Source organism: Aotus nancymaae, unplaced genomic scaffold (assembly GCF_030222135.1).
Source record: "Aotus nancymaae isolate 86718 unplaced genomic scaffold, 86718_ANA_hifiasm-v0.15.2.pri h1tg000046l, whole genome shotgun sequence".
NCBI lineage: Eukaryota > Metazoa > Chordata > Mammalia > Primates > Aotidae > Aotus > Aotus nancymaae.
The window spans coordinates 3,268,991-3,296,820 of NW_026988460.1; the positions used below are offsets into that span (position 1 = coordinate 3,268,991).

The 27,830-nt window shown below is 39.6% G+C and overlaps 1 protein-coding gene across 4 annotated transcripts in view; it reads right to left on the reverse strand.

Annotated features, from left to right (window-relative positions):
- The window catches only part of FRMD4B (FERM domain containing 4B), a 354,838-nt gene that overhangs the window by 23,219 nt on the left and 303,789 nt on the right, over positions 1–27,830 (reverse strand). For all 4 annotated transcript variants that reach the window (XM_012473977.2, XM_012473989.2, XM_012473974.2 and 1 more), the window contains 7 exons: positions 27,355–27,438; positions 24,811–24,876; positions 21,458–21,515; positions 19,731–19,817; positions 2,716–2,792; positions 977–1,115; positions 300–441 (listed from right to left, as the gene is read on the reverse strand). In XM_012473977.2, coding sequence (XP_012329400.1) covers positions 300–441; positions 977–1,115; positions 2,716–2,792; positions 19,731–19,817; positions 21,458–21,515; positions 24,811–24,876; positions 27,355–27,438 — 653 coding nt within the window. The remainder of the gene's footprint in view (positions 1–299; positions 442–976; positions 1,116–2,715; positions 2,793–19,730; positions 19,818–21,457; positions 21,516–24,810; positions 24,877–27,354; positions 27,439–27,830) is intronic.

A 27,830-nucleotide genomic window follows, 5' to 3' on the forward strand; every position in this document is an offset into this window, starting at 1 on the left:
TCAAAAACTAAATGCTGGGAAAAGCAGCTACTGTGGAAAATGTTCTTTGAGGCCACATGTCTGTACTCACCATCCTTGCATCTCATATTACTTGCACAACCTATACATAATTTGACTTTCTATATAGTCTTTAAAAAACTAGCCTTAAATTTTTATTCAAAGTTGTTGCATACATATTTATGGACATACTTATTTATTCCCAAAAGAATAGATTAAAAGATGAATTTAGAAGTGGTTTATGACCAAAGAAACAAATAAAATAAAGATGGCTTGCACATTCTCTAATCCCAAGATGTTACCTGAAGAGATTAAACTGCCATTGCTTGCCATGATGAACTGACTTTTCGCCTCCAGTGTCACCAGCTTGGAGGCTCTCTGTGTTCCTGTCTCAGTCAAATCCATTGCAATCTCATCTAAACTCCTGGCTGAAGGAATTTTTGCCTAAGAGTTATACAATGAAACAGAATTAACTCAAACATACTTCAAATTCATAAAACAATTAAGTTAGCATACAATAAAAGTATCAACACAGGATAATTTAAAATTTTTGCATATTCAAGTGGGATTCTTCAGACAAAACACACACTCTCACACACACACACACACACACACGCAAAGCCTTAAGTGTTGTAGTTAAAATGTTTTAATAACTATACGTGATTTTCTGATGGTGTGGTTCAGTTACTAACTTTAAAATATCATCAGCAACATCACCACCAGCAATGTCACCAGTATACGAACATACCAGTATGTTACACATGCATGCCAAAAAGTTGGCCAGTCGTACAACTTTTAAAGCAGCTTACATAATGCCTATCGTTTAAACATATAAAAAATGGAAACAGTTGGAAGTTGAACACAACGAAATCTCAGAGAGCAAAAATGCTTGTGCTTGCATCTTTTCTAAGAAGCCTTATCTTCTGAACAGAATGCAAAAAGGGAATCTGTCCCTATAGAAATGCTGCCAGTTACTTACTTTGCTTTGCTTCCGGTCCAAGTAAAACTGATGCTGACTAATTGCCATTACCCAAATGGACTTGATGAGAGAAGAGTTAGCATACCATGTTTGCACAAAGAGGCCACTTTGCCCAAAGGTCCTTCTTGACACTGAAATCCTGAAAGATTTAAGAAAACACTCAAATACTTCCCCTCCAGCCCAGTATGATGCAAAATATACCCTGTGAGCAGCACTGTAACAAAGTATCTTCCTCTTACTTGTCTTTCTGTTATAAAAACTCTTATGCAAATGAGGACCAAGTTTCTGATTTTCTTCTTTTACATCAAAACAATTCAGAACTAAGTAATTGCTTTCTGGATAAACAGCACGTTTAAAAACACATACACATGAATTCAAAAGCTGATAAGAATCAATCAAATTAGAGATTGTACAAAAACATTTAGTTAGAAACTCTAAGGATGTGCAGCCATCACAAGTGATTCGAAATAAATGGGATAAGATTTTAAAGATACAGCAACCAAGTGTGGGATGAGCACCTAATTCAAGGTAAAAGAGCATCTCAGATCTAGGTAGATTTGGCTGGCTGTGACATTATCAGAGAATGCACTTAATGATACTGCCTGAAACTATGCAAGTCCAAAACTATCCAGAGTGCTTGCTGCTTGTACATCAGATGGAAAGAGGAAAGGGGAGGGGGGAGGAGACAGGAGAAAGGAAGGGGGAGGGAGGAAGAAAGGAGGGAGGGGAGTAAAAGAGAGAAAGAGAGAACACGCAAAAAGCAGACAGACTGTGTGTGTGACATGGTACTAATGTTCTTTGTAAGAATTTGGCTTATCTCTTCGGGTCACCTTTTGACCACAGGTATTTCCTCCTATCACTCTGGACTTCAAACATCCATAACCATTGTGGGACTGAAAAGTATCCACTAAGGACTGATTAAGAATTTCTCTTAAGGCCCGACATGGTGGCTCAGCAGCACTTTGGGAGACCAAGGTATAGATCACCTGAGGTCAGGAGTTCAAGATGAGCCTGGCCAACATGGTAAAACCCTGTATGTACTAAAAACACAAAAATTAGCTTGGCGTGGTGGTGCATGCCTGTAGTCCCAGCTACTTGGGCGGCTAAGGCATGAGCATCTCTTGAACCTGGGAGGCAGAGGTTGCAGTGAGCCAAGATTGCGTCACTGCACTGCAGCCTGGGTGACAGATTGAGACTCTGTCTTGGGGCAAAAACAAAAAAAGAATTTCTCTTAAGATATATCAGAACCCACATCCTGACTTCAGTTCATGTTGATAACTTGGCTTTTTTTTTTTTTAAATTAATGACCAGGAACACCAACATTTTAAACAAGCAAAAGATCTGAATAGACATTTCTCTACTAACAATACATGAATAGCTGAAAGCACATGAAAAGATGCTCAGCCATCATTAGTCACGAGGGAAATGTAAATCAGAACCACAAGAAGGTACCACTTCAACCCACTAGGATGGCATACACACACACGAAACTAAAAATAACAAGTATCAGGACATATACTGCTGGTTGGGATGTAAAATGGTGCAGCACTTTGAAAAGCAGCCTTGCAGTTCCTCAAAGGGTTAAAGACAGTTACCATCTGACCCAGCAATTCCACTCCTAGGTATATGCCCAAGAGAAATGAAAACATATGTTCATATAAAAACTTGTACACAAATGTTGATAGCAGCATTATTTGTATAGTAACTGGGTCATACAGAGAAAAGTCCTTGATCCTCACCTTCGTGGATCATGAACTTCAACAGCAAATTTTTTCTCACGGAAATATAAGTTCTCCAGCTGTTTCCACTGGAATAACTAAAGAAAACAGAAAACCCAGTGTTATTTATCCTTATTTTTACTAAGTCTATAAATCAGCATAATAATCAAAAGACTATAAGCTCCAAGAAGGTACACTGATAACGGTGAAGCATGAATATGCGATTCAGCCTTTTTATAAATCAACTATGACCTGAAACCATTTTATTCCTTCTTCTGACAGCAATCTTTAACTATTAAGACTCACCTCCTCAATACATCTTCCTTGAACAGTAAAACCAACCATCTGTGGAAGAACATGTACACTGTTTTTCCTCTTACTCAACTGTATAATAAGGAAATCTGCACAGATTCCAGTAAGCACCAGCCTTCTCAAAGATGTTGGTTTCATAGTTAAATGGAAAGATATTCAAAGGGATGTTTCAATAACATCTAAGATTAAATTTCAAAAGAATGCAAAGTGAAAGTAAAACGGAACCCCCATGCAGGGGTGATTCTCCAAGATACCAGTTTCCTACCTATCAAGAGAGTTCCCCTAAATGCCACAGAAACCTAGCACCAGTAACTGGGGGCAGAGAGCGGGTAGGAGGGAACACCAGAGCCTCTTCTTGGTTTCTGAGCTAGAACCACCAGTTTTTGAACATAGCTCCCAATCTCTGTACACTCTGATGTACGCACTACTGATACGCTATTGCTGCACCCAGTGCTGTCAGTCGACTGGGAGAAACAAACTTTCCTAGCAATGTGCATTTGAAAACCGAATAATTTGAGAGAAAGCAGCTCATTCACAGAATCAAGGATGCCTTGCTATGTTTACTGGGCTGCTTCCTCAGCTCTTTACAAGATAGTGTACTACTCTGAGCCTTAGTTTGTCCTGTCAACTTGGACTTCATGGTTGAATTCCTCTTCTCTGTCCCCAGTCTGGATTAGGGAAATACCAATACAGAGATTTCATTCCATTATTAGACTTCGGCTGGATTTTAAAATTATGTTCAAATAATTTTAAAAGATTATTTTTAATAGTCTAAATAATAAGCACTTCTCTGCATTGCACTATCAGCAAAACCATTTCCTGACATACGGGAACCCAGGCTTTTCACAAACATGTAAACCTCATTATGTAAAGGAACAAAATGAGCTGAAGGTTCCTATGCATATGCAGGAATGGGAAAAAAGTGTTTAGACTGGATTCCCCAATTCCATACAGAGTGAAATAAACCAGCACACCCTAACAACACGGACCTCCGTGGTCCACACACATAGCTGTCTATAACTACAACATTCATTCAGGTTCAAAGAGGAATTAATAAAAGTATAAAGCTACATACCAATTTCTTAAAATCTCCATAAACTTGAGGCTTTCATATCTTTAAATCCAGAGGTTCCAAAAATGGGACAGAAATGTGAGGGAAAACCTTAGGGTTCTTCTGACCTCCCCACTTCCAGACAGCAGCGCCGGTGAGTTCTGAACTGAGTTTCATAAGACACTTAGGTGTAGCTCAATTTCACAAACTGAGCCTCCCACGGCTGACACACTACTGACATCAGCAACTCTACTGAGTGACACCTCCCTAATTCTATTTCTTCCTCCCGTCATAGAGAGGAGGGCAAAGTTCTCAATGGCAGATTTTCCCAGAAAAGAGACCTTTCTAAAATGGGGGGCAGTTGGGATTTCCCTGATACTTCCTGGGAAGTAAGTTGCTTTGAATCCAAGGACAAATTTCACCGGAGGCTGTTTTAGGAAGACATTTCTACCCTAGTTTACTCACCCTGGACATGAACAGGTTCTACAGGAAGAGTTACAATGCAGCTCAGCTGTGTTTTCCTTTGCGTCCATTCCCACACACATAAAAACCGGGGCTGGACTTGAAACATGATCTCTGAAAACCACCACCTCCCCCTCTTATCACTTACAAATGTGAAACCCTAGCGCTTTGGACTCCATTCAGCCTGCCCCTGCATTGAGAGCAAATACACTCCCTGCAAGCAAAAACTCTACTTAAAAGGTGAAGGATTTACTTCGAGAATTTGAAATAATTAGATAGTAACTGGGTTTGCACAAGGTTATGGGAACAAGACTGGGTTTTAAGTATGAAAGTCAGAGAGCAATTCATTTCCCCACCTGTAATCTTTAAACTTTGTGCAAAATATAATTTCATATGTGTGCATATAATAGTATAAATGTGAATTGTAATGATACAAAATTCAGTGGTTGCTTCTGGGGGCAGATGGCATGAAGGGTAAGCTATAAGGAAACTTCAGTATCATTAGCAATGTTTTCTCTTATTAATAAAAATAAGATGAAGTAAATATCACAAAATATTAGTAATATCTATGTAAGTGGTTTTACAGGTATTGTCATATTTTTGGCACTCTTGTGTATTTCTCAAAATTAAAATAATAAAAGCTTATGTAAAAAGAATATAGGTTGGTCTATTTTATACAAGAGTGAGATTTTCACAGTCCAACCAGTTGGGAGGTCCGTGTTTTAAACTTTAAATATTATTGCCATTGTGATTCCTTTTAATGTTTGAAGTTGCTAGGAAAATATTTCTAATTGTAGTGGCACTTGATCTAGCTGGCAGCTAGATATAAGCTGGTTTTTCTTTTGAAATTTCTGAAATCAGTAACATTTTCTTGTGCTTGCATGAAAAAGAAGAAAAAAAGAAGAAAGAGAAATTGCTGAAATCATTCTCCTATTGTGTTTTTTATTTCTGGATTCTCCATATCTGAGGGCCAGGATGTAGCTCTAAAAATGGCAATAGAGCTGAGGTGACTTCATTTGCTGAAGATTGCTCATGCACCTTGCCTCAGACAGCACCTGGCACAGAGCAGGCAATTGATCAATGTTCATTCCCCTCCCTTTCTCCAGTGTTTATCTTAGAAGATAAATAAGAGGCACCCTCTGGTCAAAATAATGAGGGGGGCCGGGAGCAGTGGCTTGGCTGGGCGCAGTGGCTCATGCCTATAATCCCAGCATGTTGAGAGGCTGAGGCGGATGGATCACTTGAGGTCAAGAGTTCCGGACCAGCCTGGCCAACATGGTGAAACCCGTCTCTACTAAAAACACAAAAATTAGCCGGGCATGGTGTGAGAGCCTGTAATCCCAGCTACTTGGGAGGTTGAGGCAGGAGAATCACTTGAACCTGGTAGGCGGAGGTTGCAGTGAGCTGAAATTGCGTGGCTATACTCCAACCTGGACAAGAGCAAAAATCCGTCCCAAAAAAGAAAAAAAAAAAAAGTCATGAGGGGATTTCAGACCAATGGAAGGAGAAGGGGATATTGGTCAAAGAAATATCCACAGGCCAACCTGACTTGTTCGGGCTTCTGCATTAAAGAAATAGCCTATCCCCCATATAATAAGGAATACTCAAAATTGCCTGGAAGATAAAGAAGGGTTGCAAAGAAAACATTCTGAATTTGAGGAAAGAGATCAAAGTTTAAAGGAAGGTACAAGGAATTTAAATATGTTTCCCATTTTCTATTATTTGGACAATATTAGTGTCCATAGAGAGTAGGACTATTACAGGTTATAGTATCTTACAGGGTAGAACTATTACATACGTATGTGTGTGTATATATATATAAAACATATGCATGTGTGTATACATGTACACTTGTAATTTTCATATTAAAACAGAAAAATATACTTTGCCCGGGTCAAAATTTTCACTCTTGGAGATTAACAACAACAACAACAAAAAAACAAAAAAGAGGAGCTTTATTTGTCTTGCAATACAGTTAAGAGTAAGAACTGGAATGTTTTCTAAAGTGCTAATTATATAAGCATAATAATAATCATTGGTGAGTATTTATTATTGTCTATGTGGCACCTACTAGAAGCTACAAGTTTGAAAACTATGTTGTTTTTAGATAAAATCTATGCTGCTAGTGATGAAAGGGAAATAGTTGTAAGGTGAAAATAAAACTATAAATTAGGTCTCTGGAGATTTCTTTCTACTCTACACTCATCTTGAATGATTAGTTGTGCCCTTTGGTATCAAAAGAAGGAAGCAGAGAGTGACTGAAGAATAATACCTGGGATTACTTTGCGATTGCAAAAGTAAATAGACGGATAAAATATTAAAAGAGGAGCAACATAAATAACATTAACAAAGAGATAAGAAATTACAACAGGAGGAGAATGTATCTGAAGGTGTCAAAGAAAGACAAAACAAAAAATAAATAAAGTGTCAAAAATTTAAAACTGACACAGAAAATCATGGTGGAATCAAACAGTATTTTGAAAGTGAACCGTATAAAATATTGTAATCACAAGAAATTCCATTAATCCTAAGATTAAGTAAAAAATGTATTGATAGTTTTAGAATAATTTGCTGCACATGATTACACTTTGTTTAATGAAATGTGTTGAATATTTAAGCCGCTTTGTTGAAATCTATAATCAATATTTAGATTCTACCCACTTTTACAGACTTAAAGAATCAGAAGAAATCACCTCTGCCCTGCCCCACCCCACTATTACAATGGTTCCTAAATATCTGAGGCTACTGTCAAACTTCAGCAAAAAAATACTATAAGGAAAAGCAGAGGGACCTTTAGGAGACAGGGCACTTGTACTTCAGATATGTATTGCAGTAGCTTTGGGAGTCATTTATTCATTCCTTTTCAATCAACAGATATTTCTTGAGTGCCTTATATGTTCAAGGTCTTGTTCTTGTCAGCAAATAATGGACAGAGCCCCTCCATTGTGGGGCTCACAAGAACCAAGTCAGATTGCCTTGGTTAGCATTCTGGTACTGTCACTTATAGCTGTGTTGTATTCAACAAGGTTAACTTTCCTGAGTCTCAGTGGCTGCATCTGTAAAATGGGACCATCAACACCTACCTCAGAGAATTGTCGGAAGTAGTATGGGAAACTATGTTTGTCAAGCACTTAGCCCAGTGCCTGGCTCAGAATCAAAATTCAGTAAGCGATAAAGTCAGCTATATTTTTAATAAAGAACTCTCAGTTCACCTCTCCAATTTTATCACGTGGAGGGCAGTCACTTAATAGGAGAAACAAAAGCAAAAACTGCTGTCTGGATCCACATCTTTCCATTATTGAGAAACAGCTGAGTTATTCTGTTAACATATCTGTGTCACTCAGACTTCCAACTCTGTGAGTTTTGGGCTTTATAATAACCGGCTGCTATATTTCTGTTTATTTCATTGGGGGTTTCCTGATACACCCTCTAGGTAGGAAATTTGTTCATCGTTTCTGTATCATGGAGGACATGAGGAGGGAGGAGCGGGTCATGGCACACCCCACAGGCAGACAAAGCAAGCTCCCTCCTGCCCAAGGAACCCAGGAAAAAAGGAATGTGCCCCAGCATGTACAAAAATGCTGAGGAGTGTGCCCCTGCCACGTGCTAGGAGGACCTCCCTGGGGGCATGAACGACCCAGGGAAAGCATTGAACAAAAAGGATCAAACTGTCTTTTAAAATCTTGATGAATTGAAAGTAGATGCCACCTAAAGGTTTCACACTAGGACAGGAAAGACATCAGGAGAGGCTTGGCTTTTTAATGGCAACTTATAGTATCTACGGGTTAATCATTTAACTGCAAATTCACCTGGAAATGACTAAATCGGAGACAGTCACCGCTACAGTATATGACTGTACATCAATGACTCACATGGTGGGGGATCCCCCACTATTATTACCTGAAGCGAAACAAAATCACTATATTATTGATTTATTAGTTTTTCATTTTGAAAGATTACACGTGATGCATATACCGTTAGTACCTCCTGGAATTTCGCAGAATTATGGGTTTCTATAAAGCCCAATTGATCTACCTTCTTTCCATCAAATGTTTATGTGACTGAGACAAAGTCTCTGACCTCAAGGAGGGTACAGGCATTCAAAGTGACAGTCATACAGCAAATACGTACAGTTAACACCAACAGTGCCAGCTGGCATAAACTAAGTGCTCAGCTGTAGCACTAAGATGTTGCATCCATTATCTTATTGAGTATTCCCAACCACCACATGGTGCAGTACTATTTTAGCCTCACTGTGCAGAAGAGAAAACTGAGGCTCAGAAAGGTTTAAGCAAATTGACCAAGGTCACACAGCTAAATAGGGGCAGATATTGACACGTAAGTATAGCTAGCCTCCAAGATTCCCAGTGTATAACCACAGCATGCCATTCTGCCTTTCTTGCCTGGGGAGAATGCTATGTAGCATTTATGTTTTTAACAAAAAAAACAAAAACAAAAAAGAAGAAGAAAGAGAAAAAAGGAGTAATTCTTATTTCTTCCTCAAATAAAGAAGAAAGCATTATGGCAGCCATTTGTGGGATAGAACCGAGTCCCTTTAATTTTTTTTCATACAGGGTCTTGCTCTGTCACCTAGGCTAGAGTACAGTGGCATGATCATGGCTCACTGCAGCAACCTCAACCTCTTGGGCTCAAGTGATCCTCTGACCTTGACCTTCTGAGTAGCTAAGACAACAGGTATGTGCTACCACACCTGCCTAATTTTTAAATTTCTTGTAGATATGGGGTCTCCCTATGTTACCCAGGCTGGTGTTGAACTTCTGGGCTCAAGGAATCCTCCAGCCTTGGTATCCTAAAGTGCTGGGATTATAGGCATGAACTACCATGCCCAGCCTGAAGTCCCTTTAATTTTTCTTAGTGATTCTCAACCTGTGGCGATTTCTGCACGCCTCCCTCTCCTCCCAGTCATCAACCTCAGGACATTTGGTGATGCTTGGAGACATTTTTGGTTATCACACTGGAGAAGAGGGTGCTACCAGTATCTACAGAGTAGAAGTCAGGGATGCTGCAAACATCTTACGGTGCACAGAACATGATGCCCCCCACAGCAGAGAACTATATGGCCCCAATGTCTACGGTGCTGATATTGGGAAACCCTGCCTTAGAGGATAACATCTGGTGATATAACTAGGCTTTGGTAGGTGAAATGTGCTGATGAAGGATATAACAATTTTTACTCTTAAACAATGAATTCTGAATTGAGTTCTATTTCTTTCGACCATGGCTGTTCATATTCCTTTACAAATGCTACCCACTAGAGGGACTTACGATTGATCAGACCAGAAGGGTCAGCTGTGCTAAACTAAAGTCTCATAAAAGTACACAAATGGTATACACTCCAGGAGTGAATGTATTTTTTCAGAGATGATCGCATAACCTTACAAATAAAACACCGTATCTTAAGTGCAAGGAGTAAAACTCTTGAGTATTTTCCAAAAAGTTTAGATGAAGAAGTTCTGGGTATTGGGAAATGTGTAATGTAAAAACCAGACCACCTAAAAGGATGTCATCTCACCCAAGTTTCCTCTGTGACCGAATCTCTAACCTCACCGGGCTGATGTAATGACTTCCTGTTAAGACTCTCATTAGAGTGCTCACTGATGTATGCCACCAGGGCTGAGCTACTGCACTGGGCACCTATATGACTGTTCTAGATATTTACAACTGGTATTCCTTATGGTTTTGTACCTAGTCTGGTTATTAAATATTTTCAATAAAATGCCTAATTTTGAATACATTCTTTCTTTCCAGATAGATATACTTCATATTCTTTGTCTCATGTAAGGAAAAAGCCACAATCCGATGATGACAGGGATTGTGGCTTTTTCCTTAAGTGAGACAAGGAATATATAGTACTCATTCAGGGCCCCTGTAAATGCAATGGGCTTAATACATTTTTGTTTGCAGGGGAGTATAAAATCAGGTACATTGCACTCTACAGTCAGAAATGTAAGGATAGATGAATTTGACAATTCGGCTTATCACTGAAGCCTTGCTACCAAAAAAAAAAGAAAAAAAAAATCCCAAACCAGCCAATTATTGGTCACAAGTATAGAATAAAGAAACTTTGGACAAGCACGATGGCTATAATCCCAGAATTTTGGGAGACTGAGGTGGGAAGATCACTTGAGGCCATGAGATCAAGACCAGCTTTGGCAACATAGTGAGACACCGTCTCCATAACAGAATTTTAAAAATTAGTGGGGTATGATAGTACATGCCTGTAGTCCCAGTTACTTGAGAGGCTGAGGTAGGGGGATTGCTTGAACCCAGGAGTTTGAGACTGCAGTGAGCTATCATTATGCCACTGCACTCCAGCCTGGGCAACAGAGTGAAAACCTATCTCTAGAAAGAAAAGAAAAGAAAAGAAAAGAAAAGAAAGAAAAGAAAAGGAAAGAAAAGGAAAAGAAATCTTTACTGTTTATGCCTCTTCATAGAACTATTTTTTATAGTACTTTAGGTACTAACTGCTTTTCTCTGAATTCAGACTAGTCAATCCTATTTAAGAGCTGTCTTTCATTTTTCTTCATGTGCCAACAATTCAACCATGTGGTAAATGCCTAGATACATAAAAGAACAGAAAGAACAATGGGCATCTGATAGTTCTCCCTGTCCAGCAGCCACTTCCTCTTCTTCTAACAGCATCTTCCATTTCTACAGGGAACTCCCCAGGCTCTAGCTACAGTGGTCTCCTCCCATTTTTGAGACAGATTCTAGCTCTGTTGCCCAGGTTGGAGTGTGGTGGCGCAATCCTGGCTCACTGCAACATCCACCTCCCAAGTTCAAGCAATTCTCCTGCCTCAGCCTCCTGAGTAGCTGAGATTTTACAGGTGCCTGCCACCGTGCCCAGCTATTTTTTTGTATTTTTAGTAGAGATGGGTTTTACCATGTTGGCCGGTCTAGTCTGGAACTCCTGACCTCAAGTTATCTGCCCACCTCGGCCTCCCAAAGTTCTGTGATTACAGGCATAAGCCATCACTACCGGCCTCCTCCAAGTTTTTACAACATGCCCATCTCCTTCCCATCGGCATACCCTGCTCTGTAATAAGAACAAGTCACACTGCTGTTTACAAGCTTTCTGCCCTTCAGGTGTCAGGTTAAATATCACCTTCCTCAGAGAAGCTTTCCCTGAACACACCAAATGTCCCCTCCCTGAATCCCATGACTGTCCCTCCATCTCATTTGTTTCCATCAATTAAAAATTTATCATTGTGTCTTTATTTCTTTGCTTAATTGTTTCTCACCAACTATCCCTCCAAAGATATCAAAGGAAACAAATACAGTGTGACAGAAACTACTGATCTCCTCCAGGATCGATTTTTCCTACTTATTTTTAGTAATAGAACATCTTGAGTTATGCTTGGCGCGGTGGCTCACGCCTGTAATCCCAGTATTTTGGGAGGCCAAGGCAGGCAGAACACAAGGTCAGGAGTTCGAGAGCAGCCTGGTCAACATGGTGAAACCCCATCTCTACTAAAAATACAAAAATTAGCTGGGAATGGTGGTACGTGCCTGGAGTCCCAGCTACTCAGGAAGCTGAGGCAGGAGAATCGCTTGAATCTGGGAGACAGAGGTGGCAGTGAGCTGAGATCGTGTCACTGCACTTCAGCCTGAGCTACAGAGTGAGACTCTGAAAAAAGAAAGAAAGAAAGAAAGGAATGAAGGAAGGAAGGAAGGAAGGGAAAGAAAGAAAGAAACAAAGAAAGAAAGAGAAAGAAAAAAGAACATCTTGAGTTAAGGCTGTGCCCAGGGCCGCCCACTGAGAGACAGTACCTCTCAGCTGCCCTTGCACTCAGAGTTGGTACTTTCCAAATGACAGAGGGGCCTCCCTAGGACTCCCTCTTTCCATCTTCTTCACCAATACCCAACCAATTTTCTAAAAGTTCCATGTATTACGAGAACAGCCTAAAATTCTAATTATGGTCAACTCCGGGAGGAGAAGAGGAAGATCGTGCTATCCAATATACTTTCTATAAATTAAAGTATGGTATAGAGGGGAAAATAACCCACTTAGTGAAATAACTCACTAACTCATTGGATCCTCACAATGATCTGTGAGGTGGACAGTAGACAAGAGTTGTCTCAATTGGATAGCTGAAAAAATGAAGGCCCAGAAAGGTTGAGTGACAGCTCTGAGTCAGCCCGCTGGTAAGCGGAAATGCTGAACTGGTTCTTACTTCAAATCCATGCTATAGAATGGGAGTTCTCCTCCCACTGACTCTGTCTGCAGAAGGTTTTAACAATCAGATTGATTACTGGTGTGGTTGAAGCTTAGATACACATTCTATAAACAGGATGGACCAGTCTCTGGTTGCCATTCTACAATCCAATTATTTTTCTCCATACCATGCTTTATTTGGCATTAATGTAGAAAGAGAACAACCCATGTTCTCTTCTCCTACAGTTAATCTCATCTGGAATTTCAGCAGTGTCAGAAGTAGCTTCTGATCCAGGTCCAAGGTGGTATGGTCATGGTAGAAAGAGGAGCTTAGAAATGCTCGAGACAGCTGTGCTTAAAAAAAATAATGAAGTCACTGTCTTTAAATACAATAACCTTGTAGTTTTATGAGAAGAAAATAGGAAGACTTTTGTGCTTGTTAATTAATTTGGCTTTAGATATTTGGGAATTCATATATATATGTATATATGAAGAGAGAGAGAGAGAAACTGAAAGCTAAGAACCTTTTCCCACCCTCACATGCCCTGGGGTGATGAAGTGCACCTCAAGTCTTTCTTGGCATGATATAATGCAAAAAGAGACTAAACTTGAAAGGCATTCTGTCCCACTCTGGACAGCCTGACAGCATGCCATTTCATCTCTGCCATCTGACAGGCTCTGGTGTTCCCAGAGGAAATATTTACTGAAGGGATACAAATCTGTCATGACATAGACTAATACTTGGCTCAGTCCCTGACCCGCTGTCGGCTTCTTTATGAAGAACAGACATTTTTCCTTGAACAATAAATTCTTAGAAGGAACACAGGGCTGCTTTTTTTATTTTTATTTTTTAAGTGAAACTTCATCGGTCTCTAAGTCCAAATGTCCTACCATTTGGAATTAACTTGAGTTCTGGTATGTTTCACATTCCCTAAAAGTCTGCAATAACATATTCATACACAAAGGGAGGATTAAAAAGTAAAACTGCTTATGTTCTGAATTTTTAATACCCTGAATGTTTGTGGTTTGTAACTTGGGATTAAAAATTTTTCCTTAATTTGCATCACATCTTCAGGCATGATGGTTAATGAATTAGGAGGTAAAGGAGGTGTTTATACAGCTCTGAAAACAGAAAATTTGAGGGTGGAGGCCGGGTGCGGTGACTCACCCCTGTATTCCCAGAACTTTGAAGGTTGAGACAGGCAGATCACCTGAGGTCAGGAGTTTGAGACCAGCCTGACCAACACGGTGAAACCCCACCTCTGCTAAAAATACAGAATTAGTCAGGCATAGTGGCACATGCCTGTAATTCCAGCTACTTGGGAGGCTGAGGCAGGAGAATCGAACCTGGGAGTCAGAGGTTGCAGTGAGCTGAGATTGTGCCATTGCACTCTAGCCTGGGTGACAAGAGTAAAAAGCCATCTCAGAAAATAAAAAAGAAAGAAAATTTGAGGGTGGATTCTTAGTAGCTTGAAGCTGTGGGTTTGTAGCATTGTTGGATCCCTCTCTCACCAATGATCCAAGAATATTTTTCATACCCTTTTATTGTCTGTCCTCTCACTACTACTAGTGATGACGGTGTATCAGCTATGGTGCTACATTTGTCCTCCATGTCTTACAACCACCTTACACAGTTAGTGGCAATACCCTTGTGCAGATAAGAAAACCACTTTTTAAGAGAGATTAAACAACAGGCTCAAGGTCACACAGTAAACAGATACCAGGGGTAGGGGTTGGGATGCCCCCCAAACTCTTGCCCCTGGTATCTACACACTGATTGAAAACAACTTGTTAGCACTCCAGACTGGCAGAAAAGCCATACAAATAAAAGACTTGAAGAGCATCTGCTGGATGCTCTGGGAGGTAAAACAAATACAAGCTGCCCCCCTGCCCCCCAATATTCACAGGTGATAACTGATACACAAAGGTCTGAAGGTCACTGCTGGGAGATCTTGGAACGATCCCTTTCAAAACAACCTTTCAGCATCAGTCTCTCTTATTCTTAGTGTATTTCCCTCCTTCTGCCTGCTTTTAAGCCACATTAATTGTAACAAGACAGGATGTGGCTCAAGAGGCTGGCACTTTAAGGCCTGTCATTACAGCCTTTGTTTCATTAGAGTTTGCCAATTTGACCTTCATTCCTGCTGGTTCATTGGTGAACTTGCAGCCCGCACAGGTTCACACAAACAGCTGAAGCATGATCCTCCTTTAACAGAAGGCTGTGCTCACAGTCCTTTAAATTATGCATCCTTTCATTTGTGTAAACTAGGCCAGCAGAGGGACTGTAGAACAGCCTCAACCCTTACATTGTTTGGACATAAAAATAAATAAATATATGGAAGCAAAATCCATTGTCAGATTTTAACAAAAGAAGAAAGGAGGAAGCGAACAATGGAACAGAGTAGACACTCCCCTAAAAAAAATGGAGAAAGAGAAGGCTGGAAAATGATAACATGGGCTGGGCATGGTGGCTTATGCCTGTAATCCCAGTACTTTTGGGAGGCCAAGCGGGGGCAGATAGCCTGAGATCAGGAGTTCGAGACCAGCTTGGCCAGCATGGTGAAACCCCGTTTCTATTAAAAATTCAAAAATTAGCCAGGCATGGTGGCAGGTGCCTGTAATCCCAGTTCACTGAAGGCCGAGGCAGGAGAGTCACTTGAACCTGGGAGGCAAAGGTTGTAGTGAGCTGAGACTGCGCCACTGCACTCCAGGCTGGGCAACAGAGCAAGACTCCATCTCAAGAAAAAAAAAAAAAAGAAAAAAGAAAGTGATAACATAAAATAGACTGCATAGGGTTTTTTTTGTTTTGTTTTTGTTTTTATAAAATGAAATAGAAAAACTCTGCAAATCAGTAAAAGGAAGTAGCTTCTGGCCTTGTCTAGACTCTGGAATGAACAAGTAAACCTGATTATGATCAGTGTCAAGCAATATTTGCCAATTTCTATGAAACTGTGAATGTAAAGAAAGGCCTGTGAGTCATGAGTAAAGGAGAGGAAATTAACAGCAATATTTACTGTGCAGATTCTGATTCACCACTACTTTGAGAGAAAGCTTGGGTGCTGTTAGCAGACACATTTACATTCTACTGGAATCTCAATCTTATCAAGCCACATTAGCTAAGAAATTACTTGTGGGTTGCTTTAAGTAATATTTTACATAAAAGATTCAGAAAAAACAGTAAGACTCCTGAGTGTTAATTCTTAAGTAAAATTCAGAAGAGAAATAAGTTAGCAAAAAAAACAAAAAAACAAAAAAACTCAGTACAGATGAAGTCTACCTTAAGAAAACGTGATAGGCAGTATTTTGGTCTTGCAGAATAGATAAACTAGGGTAAGGTATTTGCTTTGACCGGGACTTTTTATTATGCTTTACAAACTCCACTCCTGCAAATGGAACCAACTATGATGTCCATCAAAAGTGAATTGGTTAAATAAATTATGCATTTCTACATAATGAAACACTTGGCAGCTTTAAAAAAGTAAAAAGAAATCAGTTTATAATGAGCTAGGGAAATATAGCAAGGTATGAAACACTGTATATTAGATTTCTGTCTTTGTAAATGCTTAGAACATACACTGACAAAATCTAAATTAACTAGTACCATTTCCTTAACAGTGGTTGGTTGACATGGGGGAAAAATGGGGATTGCAGAAAGACTTCCTTCCCTAATGCATTTTCTGTAGTGTTTATTGCTGTTTTTTTTTTTTTTCTTTTTTTTCTTTTCCTTACCCTGATGAATATTTCTTACTTTCGGGGAAGGGGGAAAAAAAAAGCTAACAATTAAAAAAAAAATTGATTTTAAAAAATATTTGAAGTCTGGGCACTGTGGCTCATGCAGACTTCCAGCAGTTCGGGAGGCTCCCAGCAAGTTGGGAGGCCAAGGTGGGTGGATCACGAGGTCAGGAGTTCGAGACCAGCCTGTCAAATATGATGAAACCTCATCTCTACTAAAAAAATGCAAAAATTAGCTAGGCATGGTGGTGTGTGCGTGTAGTCCAGCTACTTGGGAGGCTGAGGCAGGAGAATTGCTTAAAACCAGGAGGTGGAGGTTGGAGCAGTAAGCTGAGATCATGCCACTGCACTCTAGCTTGGGTGACAAAGCGAGACTTTGTCTCAAAAAAAAAAGTGAAAAAAATTGGGTGTCCTTCATTTCTAATATTATTGATTAGAAATTAGGTTTTAGAAGTAAATGTTGAAATATAAGCAGAAACAATAGTACTTATACTCCTCTTGAAAATTAATTAGTATTCCTTAAATTGATCTTGGTCACAGAGCTTATAATATAAAATGCTAACAGTATGATTAGAGGACAGCTCTCTCACTGGCCTCTACTGCTTGTTGAATGATGAATGATGCACTGTTGTTTTCATTGATTTTTTTTTTTTTGATACAGGATTTTGCTCTGCCATCCAGGTTGGAGTGCAGTGGCACGAACATAGTTCACTGCAGCCTCAACCTCCCAGACTCAAGTGATCCTCCTACCTCAGCCTCCTGTATAACTGGGACTATAGCCATGTGCCCCTGGCTAATTTTTTAAAGTTTTCTTTTTCTTTTCTTTCTTTTTTTTTTTTATGTAGAGATGGGATCTTGTCACATTGCCCAGGCTGGTCTTGAACTCCTGGCCTTAAGCAGTCCTCCCACCTTGACCTCCAAAAGCACTGGGATTACAGGCATGAGCCACCACACTCAGCCTTATCAATAATTTCTAGTAAGAAGCCTCAGTGCCTTACTAGCCTGATCCAAGAAAGCTGGATCACTATTGGAGAGGGTAAGGAGGATATGGCTTTCCCTAATCAATTTCCGTTTTGTGTCATCTGTGTCAGTTTCACAACCATAAATGGGGAAAAGAGGGAAGTTTTATTTATTTTCATAACTCAAGGAAGACTGTGTGCACCAAATGAAGATGCATTGACACTTAGAAGATGAAGAGTAGGTATGATTACATGGCTGCTTTATAAAGAGGATGGCTGTTTTTCTAACACACATTAAAGCAAGAGACAGATGGAAATGATAGGAGTTATTTAAGGCTGTGATGTCGGGTTGTGATAATGCAGGTAGCTGACCAAGGTCTGTTATTAGAGGCCATTGTTTTACTCCTGTGCTTTCAGTGATGGCAGCATGGCATAGGGAGAGTGGTAAAATCAACCAGGGCAGCATGAGTCAGTCTTGATGTCACTGTAATACCAAAGGAGGCCAAGAGCAGCTGCATAGTGATCTATATGGATTCTTCAACTCTTAAATGGGTGAAAACATGTTGTACACTGGAACTTCGATCAAGAGAAGCAGCTCCAGGCACTTTGGGAGGCTAAGGTGGGAAGATCACTTGAGCCCAGGAGTTCAAGACCAGTCTGGGAAAAATAGCAAGACTTCGTACCTCCAAAAAATGTTTTAAAAAGTTATCTGGGCATGGTGGCATGTGCCTGTAGTCCCAGCTACTTGGGAGGCTGAGGTAGAAGGATTGCTTGAGCCAGGGAAGTCGAGGCTTCAGTGACTTGGGATCAGGCCACTGCACTCCATCCAGCCTGGGAAACACAGCAAGACTTCATCTCAAAAAAATAATAATAATATAGATTTTTTTTCTCTTTCTTTCTTTTCTTTTCTTTCTTTCTTTTTTTTTTTTTGATCATCATTTAGCAATGGTCTATGGAGATTTTTTTTAAGATGGAGTCTCACCTTGTCTCTCAGGCTGGAGTGCAGTGGTGTGATCTTGGCTCACTGCAACTTCTGCCTCCCAGGTTCAAGCAATTCTCTGACCTCAGCCTCCTGAGTAACTGGGACTACAGGCACATGATGCTATGCCCAGCTAATTTTTTGTATTTTAGTAGAAATGGGGTCTCACCGTGTTGCCCAGACTGGTCGCAAACTCCTGAGCTCAGGCAATCCATCTGCCTTGGCCTCTCAAAGTGTTGGGATTACAGGCGTGAGCCACTGAGCCTGGTCAATAACAAATTTTTTAAAAAACAGCTTCACAATAAAATTTTAAATGGACATTAATGTAACTTATTTAGTCCTGGAAATCCAAATCTGATAGATTGTGACCCTCTTTTTTTTTTTTTTTTGAGATGGAGTCTCTTTCTATTGCCCAGGCTGGAGTGCAGTGATACGATCTTGTCTCACTGCAACCTCTGCCTCCCAGGTTCAAACAATGTTCGTGCCTCAGCCTCCCAAGTAGCTGGGATTACAGGTGGCTGCCACCACACCTGGCTAATTTTTGTATTTTTAGTAGAGATGGAGTTTACCATGTTGGCCAGGCTGGTCTTGAACTCCTGACTTCCTGCTCTGCCAGCCTCAGCCTCTCAAAGTGCTGGGATTACAGACATCAGCCACCATGCCCGGCCTGTGACCCTTAATAAAGAGCACACAAATGAATTTTCTTTACAAAAAGCAGACATATTCACTGCAGAATACTGTGAGACAGAGATAATAGCAGCAGTAGAAGGAAGATGACTTATGCCTGCATCATTGAGAGATCACTAGCACCAAAAATTTTGGCTCATGTCTTTATTATTCATTTATATGTCTACCATCAAATTCAAATATGTATATGTATAAATATATAAAATTTATAAAATAAATGGCATCATCCCATTCATAATTACTTAAAATAGAACCTAATGGTGTGTGCTTGTGGCTGGGTGTGGTAGCTCACACCTTTAATCCCAGCACTTTGGAAGGCCAAGGTGGGCGGATCACTTGAGGTCAGAAGTTTGAGACCAACCTGGCCAACATGGTGGAACTCCATCTCTACTAAAAGTACAAAAATCAGCCAAGCGTCATGGCACGTGCCTGTAATACCAGCTACTTGGGAGGCTGAGGCAGCAGAAACACTTTGCAGTGAGCCATGATCACCCCACTGCACTCCAACTTGAGCGACAAAGCGAGACTCCATCTGAAAACAACAGCAACAAGCCACCAAAACCAAACCAAACAAAAACACAACAAAACCTCATGGTGTGTGCTTGTCAACCATGTTGAAATTAACATCTTTTTGAACAGTTCAAAGTTCTCCTAAGGTCTGAAGTGATTCCCACTTACCTTCCGAGGCTTCACCTTGTCTTGTACGTCATACTGGCCAATTCCCTTATAGCTGATTCCAAGCCACCAAGGAAGTCCTTGCTTATCCTAGAGGGTTGAAAAAGCACGAGAATCAAGGTCGAATTGTTAACTCTTCCAGAGGTGAATATAATTTACCAATTTTACCTCTTAACAAGTATCATCAAGTCAAAATAAAGCTTTCTTGATTAAAAAAAAACATTATTTAAAAACCTAACTTGTTAAACATCTTCTTAGAGGTTCTTCAAATAAAATCTCTAAGTTGAAACAGTCCAATACTGTTAATACCACCAAAAGAGTAAAGCATTACTGTTTTGATTGAACAGTTGGAGAAAGTAAATAAAATGTAAGTAATTCAACTAAGAATTAATCCAGTAAAAAGCCAGTTATCCATTAAAAAAAATAAAAGCTCTTTGTTCCCTTAATTAGTAACCAGCTATAAAAGGTTGGGGAAGTTTCCAAAGAATTACAAAGATGAAAAAAGTGGTTCCAGTTCCCGATGTTTATAAAACAATTAACAATGAACATGGGCATATTGAAAACCCTTTTGGAGAACTATACAATTCAATGACAGGATGTTTGAATAACTGGTTTGAGGTACATATGGGGAGGTGATATTGTTTACATAAATTTATCTTTTTATGTTTTGCCAAAGCAAAGACCATACTGACACAGGAAAAGGAAAATTTAGGCTCAGACAGATACCTATATGCAAATCAGAGGCAGTAGAAATTAAAGTTAAATTGGAGCCTGGACTCGGTGGTTCATGCCTGTAATCCCAGCACTTTGGGAGGCCGTGGCAGGCAGATGGTCCGAGGTCAGGAGTTTGAGACCAGCCTGGCCAACATGGTGAAACCCTGCTTCTATTGAAAATACAAAAAATGAGCCAGGTGTGGTGGCGCATGCCACCCTGTGCAATCCAAGCTACTCAGAAGGCTGAGGCAGGAGAATCACTTGAACCCAGGAGGCAGAGGTTGCAGTGAGCCAAGATCACGCCACTGCACTCCAGCCTGGGCAACAGAGCTACACTTTGTCTCAAAAATTGGTACTGGTTTTTAACACAGGTATTCTCATTACGTTAGTATTTTTAAAGCTAATTCCCGATCATTTTGAATTGTATAGAGATATAAACATTATCATAACATGAAAAGTCAATCAAGAACTGATCAATTATAAAATTAATTCTCCTCCAAACAAGATAGCCTTAACACTCTCATCTCATCATCTCAAAATATCTGTCAATCTCTCTCTGCTTATAAACATCTAAAAATACTTTTCATCATCGCAAAATATTTCTTTGTCAATCTCTCCCTGCTTATAAAACATCTGAAAATACAGTGTATGGAATACACTCATTGAAACATGGCATCGCAAATACTGTATAAATTTCAGCATTTTATGAAGCTGTTGAAATAAAGTTGGAGACTGCATACTTTTCAAACAAAAGTACCATCAAATGAAGATCTCGTAGTGCTAGAAAGCTAATTAGCAAACAGAGGTGTTTCAAAAGAGAATGATATGAACATCTTAGGAGGAAGACAGGTCTTAGGAAAACATTTTAACTTAGCAAGTATTTTGCAAAAATAATGTGTTTTATAATTTGCTACAAATGGCAAGATATAATCAGCCCTTTACATATTATGAAAAAAGCTGATATTGTGCAATAACTCTTAATGATCATGAAAGTTTTGTTATGTAAAACTACTTACCTTTACTGCGTAATAATGGACACCATAAGTTGGTAGAGCTTCTACTATTTTCATATACCTATGGAAAATAAATAAGTCAGAGGACCCTTTTGGGAAAAGCATTTTAAAGAAACACCATATTTCCACTTTCCTCATTATAACAATAATTAATATGTTTCACTCTAGAAACGGGATAAACCATTTTGGGGAGTAATATATTTTAGCTTATCCAAATGTTAGGAAGTTGCTAATAGAACCTCATTTTCAGAAAGCAATAGAAAATGTTACTTTCTGCACATTCAAATGCTTATGGCTTAGAAATGTGCCACATTATAAACTCCAACTGCAAGTATTTTTTAAAGTAAGCCCTTAATGATGCAAGCAATGAGCACCAACTTTTGGGTCATACTCATAAGTGAAAAAATAAAGCTATTCCATATATTGCTTGCGGTAGAAGTTACACAACTAGAAACATCTATCGAAACTCCTAGAAATATATAGTTTAAAATTATGAATTACACTATGTAAACCTGACTTTAAAAATGTCCTCCCAAAATAAAAATTAAAACAACAATGACGCTACTTGCTATTTTTAATTCAAAAGGGTTTATTGTACACCTCTAAGGCTTTGGAGTGGACTAAATTGTGTAACACTTCCTCTCTGCCCTTAAGGAACTGAGGTTCATGTTTTAACGCAAGTAGACTTTTTAATGATATTTTGATGATCAGTTTCTCTGGAAACTGTAATCAATAATTTGATATTTTTTTTAAGTAAATGGCCTACATGTAAATGAATATAGGAAGTTAAGTAAATGTGTCAAGGTCATGCAGCAACTAAACTGCACAGCCAGAATTCTAACAAAATGAGTCGGACTTCACATCCTAGAGCCTTAACTACCAAGTGAAACAGTCTCTTAGATGAAGCCACACAATAATGATCAGGTGAAGGAATAAGACTCTGCATTTAAGCATGGGTACTTTTTTTTTTTTTAATTGTTTTTTAGGTTTCAGGGTACATGTGCAGGACGTGCAGGTTTGTTACATAGGTAAATATGTGCCATGGTGATTTGCTGCACCTAACAACCCATCACCTAGGTATCAGACCCAGCATGCATTGCACTTTTCTCTAATGCTCTCCCCCACTCCAGCCCTCCCCTGACAGGCCCCAGTAAGTGTTGTTCCCCTCCCTGTGTCTATGTGTTCTCATTGTTCAGCTCCTACTTATACGTGAGAACCAGTGGTGTTTGGTTTTCTGTTCCTGCATTAGTTTTTTTTGCTGAGGATAATGGCTTCCAGCTTCATACATGTCCCTGCAAAGAACATGATCTCATTCCTTTTTATGGCCAGATAGCATTCCATGGCGTATATGTACCACATTTTCTTTATCCAGTCTATTATTGATGGGCATTTAGGTTGATTCCATGTCTTAAACATGGGAGCTTTGTAATATACAGTCACGCATTGCTTAGCAATGAGGATACATTCTGAGAATTGTGTTGGTAGCTGATTCTGTCCTTGTGCACACATCATGGAGTGTACTTACACAAACCTAGATGGCAGAGCCTACTACACAGTTAGGCTGTATGGTATGACCTATTGTTCCTAGGCTACAACCTGTACAGCATGTTACTGGGCTGAAATACTGTAGGTAACTATAATACAATGGTAAGTATTTGAGTATCTAAACATAGAAAAGATACAGTAACAATATGGCATTATAATCCTATAGGCCCACCATTGTATATGTGGACAGAAATGGTGCATGACTGTACTCACTAGTTTACCCTAAAACTCCGTTTTTTTTTTAAAGATGGGGTTTCACCATGATGGCCAGGCTGGTCATGAACTCCTGACCTCAGGCGATCCACCCACCTCAGCCTCCCAAAGTGCTAGGATTACAGGCGTGAGCCACCACGCCCGGCCTTACCCTAAAACTCTTAATGGAAATTGTCACTACTTCTTTTTTCTTTTCAGTTCAGAAAACAGGCACAATGAATTAAAACGTCAAGGATCCAACTTCAGGAGGCTAACTTCTGATTTCTGCCGTGAAGATAATAGAAGGTGTGTTTTGATATAACAAGATTACAGGCCAGGTGTAGTGGCCCACGTCTGTATTCCCAGCACTCTGGGAGGCCGAGGTGGGCAGATTATTTGAGGTCAAGAGTTCAAGACCAGCCAGGCCAACATGGTAAAACCCTGTCTCTACTAAAAATACATAAATTTGTTGGGCATGGTGGTGCGCACCTGTGAAATCCCAGCTACTCAGGAGGCTGAGGCAGGAGGCAGAGTTTGCAGTGAGATAAGATCATGGTACTGCACTCCAGCCTGGGTGACAGAGCAAGACTCCATCTCAAAAAAAAAAAAAAAGAAATTAGAGCAAAGAAGTAGGAGTGTGAAGAAAATCTACACACTGACCAGGAGGTTAGCAATCTCTAAATTCTTATTTCAGTTTTCACATGCATAGAAATAATTCTAAAAGTTTAGTGTAGCAGTTTTTTTTTTTTTTTTTGCTCGTCACCCCGGCTAATGACAATGGCACGATCATGGCTCACTACAACCTCTGCCTCCCTGGTTCAAGTGATTCTCCTGCCTCAGCCTCTCAAGTAGCTGGGATTATAGGCACCCACCAACATGCCCGGCTAATATTTGTATTTTTAGTAGAGATGGGGTTTCACCATGTTGGGCAGGCTGGCATCAAACCCCTGACTTCAGGTGATCCACCTGCCTCAGCCTCCCAAAGTGCTGGGATAACAGGCATAAGCTGCTGTGCTGGCCTGTTCTTAATAATGGATGGTAACTCTGTAAGTCACAAAATACAGAAAAAATTACAATGGTTTGTTCTATGTAGCATGAAGAAACAGATTATCTGACACCAATATACTATGCACTCCATTCAAAGTAGAGTCACAAACTGGGGAACAAAACATGGCCTCTAGATAGGTTTTGTTTGGCTAACATTGCATTACATTTTCTTTAAATTACTTCCCAATGAGGTAAGATTTAAAAACCTGAATTTCTAGCTTCTCTTGGAAAACAAAGGACCTGGCAACATTATGCCTTAATTATAAAGCTGAGTAACTTTGCCTCTACTCAGGATGAAAGCTCACTTGTTTGCCACAGTCCCCACCATTGCCTATTGCCCTCCATCTGGCCTATGTTTCTCATTTTTGTTACTGCCTGACACTGGTAGGTATCTGAGTTGATGACACCAATGTATAGAATGACCCGAGACATTTTCTAATTTGTGGTAAGATATTTCTAACCAGATAAGGACTATGTTTGCAAAAACTACATAATAGAAATTATTTCAAGTGACATCTTCAAATGGGAGATATTAAAATTATACCTAAGCAAAAGGAAAGAAAGATACTTACTGAACCACAGCTTGACCCCGAGTGAGACCTTTGATTTTCAAATAATGCTCAATTACCCTGTCCTCGCTGTAAAACAAAGAAATGAGAAAGATGCCAATGCATGATTATCTGAGGTACAGGCACAGTTTCCATATTATCAGGTGGCTACTGGAAACTTGAGAGGAAGCCTTCACCAACTTGTTTGATAGCTAGAGTTTGGTTTTTGTTTCCGTAGGAGATGCATTCCTGAACTTCAGACATTTGACTGCCTTCCTTATCATCTTTAACTTATATTTTGTGAAGTATATTTATATAATACACACACACACACACACACACACACACACACACACACATATACATATAACTACCTTTAAAACTTAAAGCACAATGGCTCATACCTGTAATCCCAGCACTTTGGGGAGTCAAGGTGGGCAGATCACCTGAGGTCAGGAGTTTGAGGCCAGCCTGGCCAACATGGTGAAACTTTGTCTCTACTAAAAATACAAAATTAGCTGGGTGTGGTGGCATACACCTATAATTCCAGCTACTTGGGCTGAGGCACAGAATTGCTTGAACCCAGGAGATGGAGGTTGCAGTGAACTGAGATCACACCATTGCACTCTAGCCTGGGTGACAAGAGCAAAACTCTGTCACAAAAAAAAATTTACTAGAAAAGAAAACAATATCAATTTCTTAAATGAAAAATGATCTTCTGCCATAATGGGATGAAATACAATATATATAAAATAATGATATCAAATGTTAGTTGTAGAACATTGTTGAGGAAATTTTGAGCATAAGGCCTATCCTCTCTTTGATTAAAATAGGGAGATCAGCAAGTGTTAGTCATTAAAGACTTTCTCCTTGAGTGATTCAGAAAGATTTTAAAGGAATTTAAACTGCTTCTGAGTCTGTGTGCAATCTAAAATACTCTATTACCTCCACTTACAGACATCTTGCTTTAGGAGAAAAACCTTTTATTGCCCTAGAGTAAAACCTGTTGACTGGAAAGGAAATCTCAAGTATAGCCCAGAAGACTAAGTAATTCTATCTCCATATGACTAGTTGTCATTAGTAATGTCTTTTTTTTTTAATTAAAAAACTATTACTTGGCCAGGCCGGTGGTTCACGCCTGTAATTCCAGGATTTTGGGAGGCTGAGGCAGGTGAATTGCCTGAGGTCAGGAGTTTGAGACCAGTCTGACCAACATGGTGAAACTCTGACTCTACTAAAAATACAAAAATTAGCCAGGCCTGGTGGTGGGTGCCTGTAATCCCAGCTACTTGGGAGGCTGAGGCATGAGAATTGCTTGAACCTGGGAAACAGAGGTTGTAGTGAGCTGAGTTCACGCCACTGCACTTCAGCCTGAGCGACAGAGCAAGACTCCATTTCAAAGTAAAAGAAAAGAAAAGAAAATAGAAGAGAAGAGAAGAGAAGAGAAGAGAAAAGGAAAGCAAGCAAGCAAGCAAGCAGGCAGGCTGGGCGCAGTGGCTCACGCCTATAATCCCAGCACTTTGGGAGGCCGAGGCGGGTGGATCACGAGGTCAAGAGATCGAGACCATCCTGGTCAACATGGTGAAACCCCGTCTCTACTAAAAATACAAAAAATTAGCTGGGCACGGTGGCGCGTGCCTGTAGTCCCAGCTACTCGGGAGGCTGAGGCAGAATTGCCTGAACCCAGGAGGCCGAGGTTGCGGTGAGCTGAGATCGCGCCATTGCACTCCAGCCTGGGTAACAAGAGCGAAACGCCGTCTCAAAAAAAAAAAAGAAAGAAAAAGAAAAAAGAAAGAAAGAAAGGAAAAACTATCATTTGAAAATGACATGGTTAGACGCTTCCAGAGTCAAGATGCTATGTAGCCTCGGTACTTACTTTCACTATTTATTTGGGAATATACTTGCAACTTCATACTAAATGTCTCAATATTAAATATTTATTTTGTAATCTTTATTTTGAAAAACATTTTAGTGGAAAGAAAAACCGTCATGAGGATTCAGACTGAAACAAAGGAGAATATATTTAATAAGAATGTAAGTATTTTAAGGGAAAATGTAATTTAGAAAAAAATGTGGGATGAAAATAGATACTATGGATTCATTAAAATACAAACAACTAAACCAACTCAATATATACAATGATACCTGGCTATAGTATAAACCTCTGGTCATTAAGAAAATCTCTGATCCAAGGAAATTTGTATTTTATAACACTAATATTGCATTCTGCTAGATTAAGGCTGCACTGCATTACACAGTGACTGCACATACATTGAGTATTGTATATTCATCTAGAAGCACATTCTAAGACATTTAACACACTTGAAAGAAACATCAGCCAGTTGCTCTTCGCAAATGACTGCAAGACACATCTTGGTATAATGATCTCCAGTGAACTTTGAGTAGATCCTTTCACTGAAAGGATCAAGGTCTACCTACGGTTTCTTTATACAATTGATGGGCAATGTGATATTTTTCTCACTTAGATGTCTTTTAATGTCCCAAAAAGCATGCAGTTCTCAATGGAGGCTATGAGAAGGGGTCACCTGTCATGTGGATTTGGCTTACCAGTAAGCAAGGGATGGATGCTCCTGAAGAGTTTTGGTTGGAAAGGCTGGTAATGTCTTTAAATCTTTCCTGGCATTTTCATCACTAAAAAGAAATGGAATATGGTAATATCAGGTACTATTATCCAAAAGAATTATCCAAGCCTGTCCCCAAATGAATGAGATCTGAAAAATAACTATTTACAGCATGTTGGAGCCAACATACACATGGTTATGGACTCTAAGTAGAAACAGCCCCCAAATTTAACAACTGAGTTATATGATGAGATTTTGAAGTTTGTAATATGTTCTGCATGTGTCTATTTTATACATAATTATAATTGTACATTTTTCACATTGTATTTTTACACAGTATTCTTCACATTTCATTATCTACTTTCTCCATGTTCCTACAATATCTTACTAATTATCTTTAGATGCTACATAATATTCATCATGTTGGAATACTGGTTATCATGAAACATTCACATAACATCA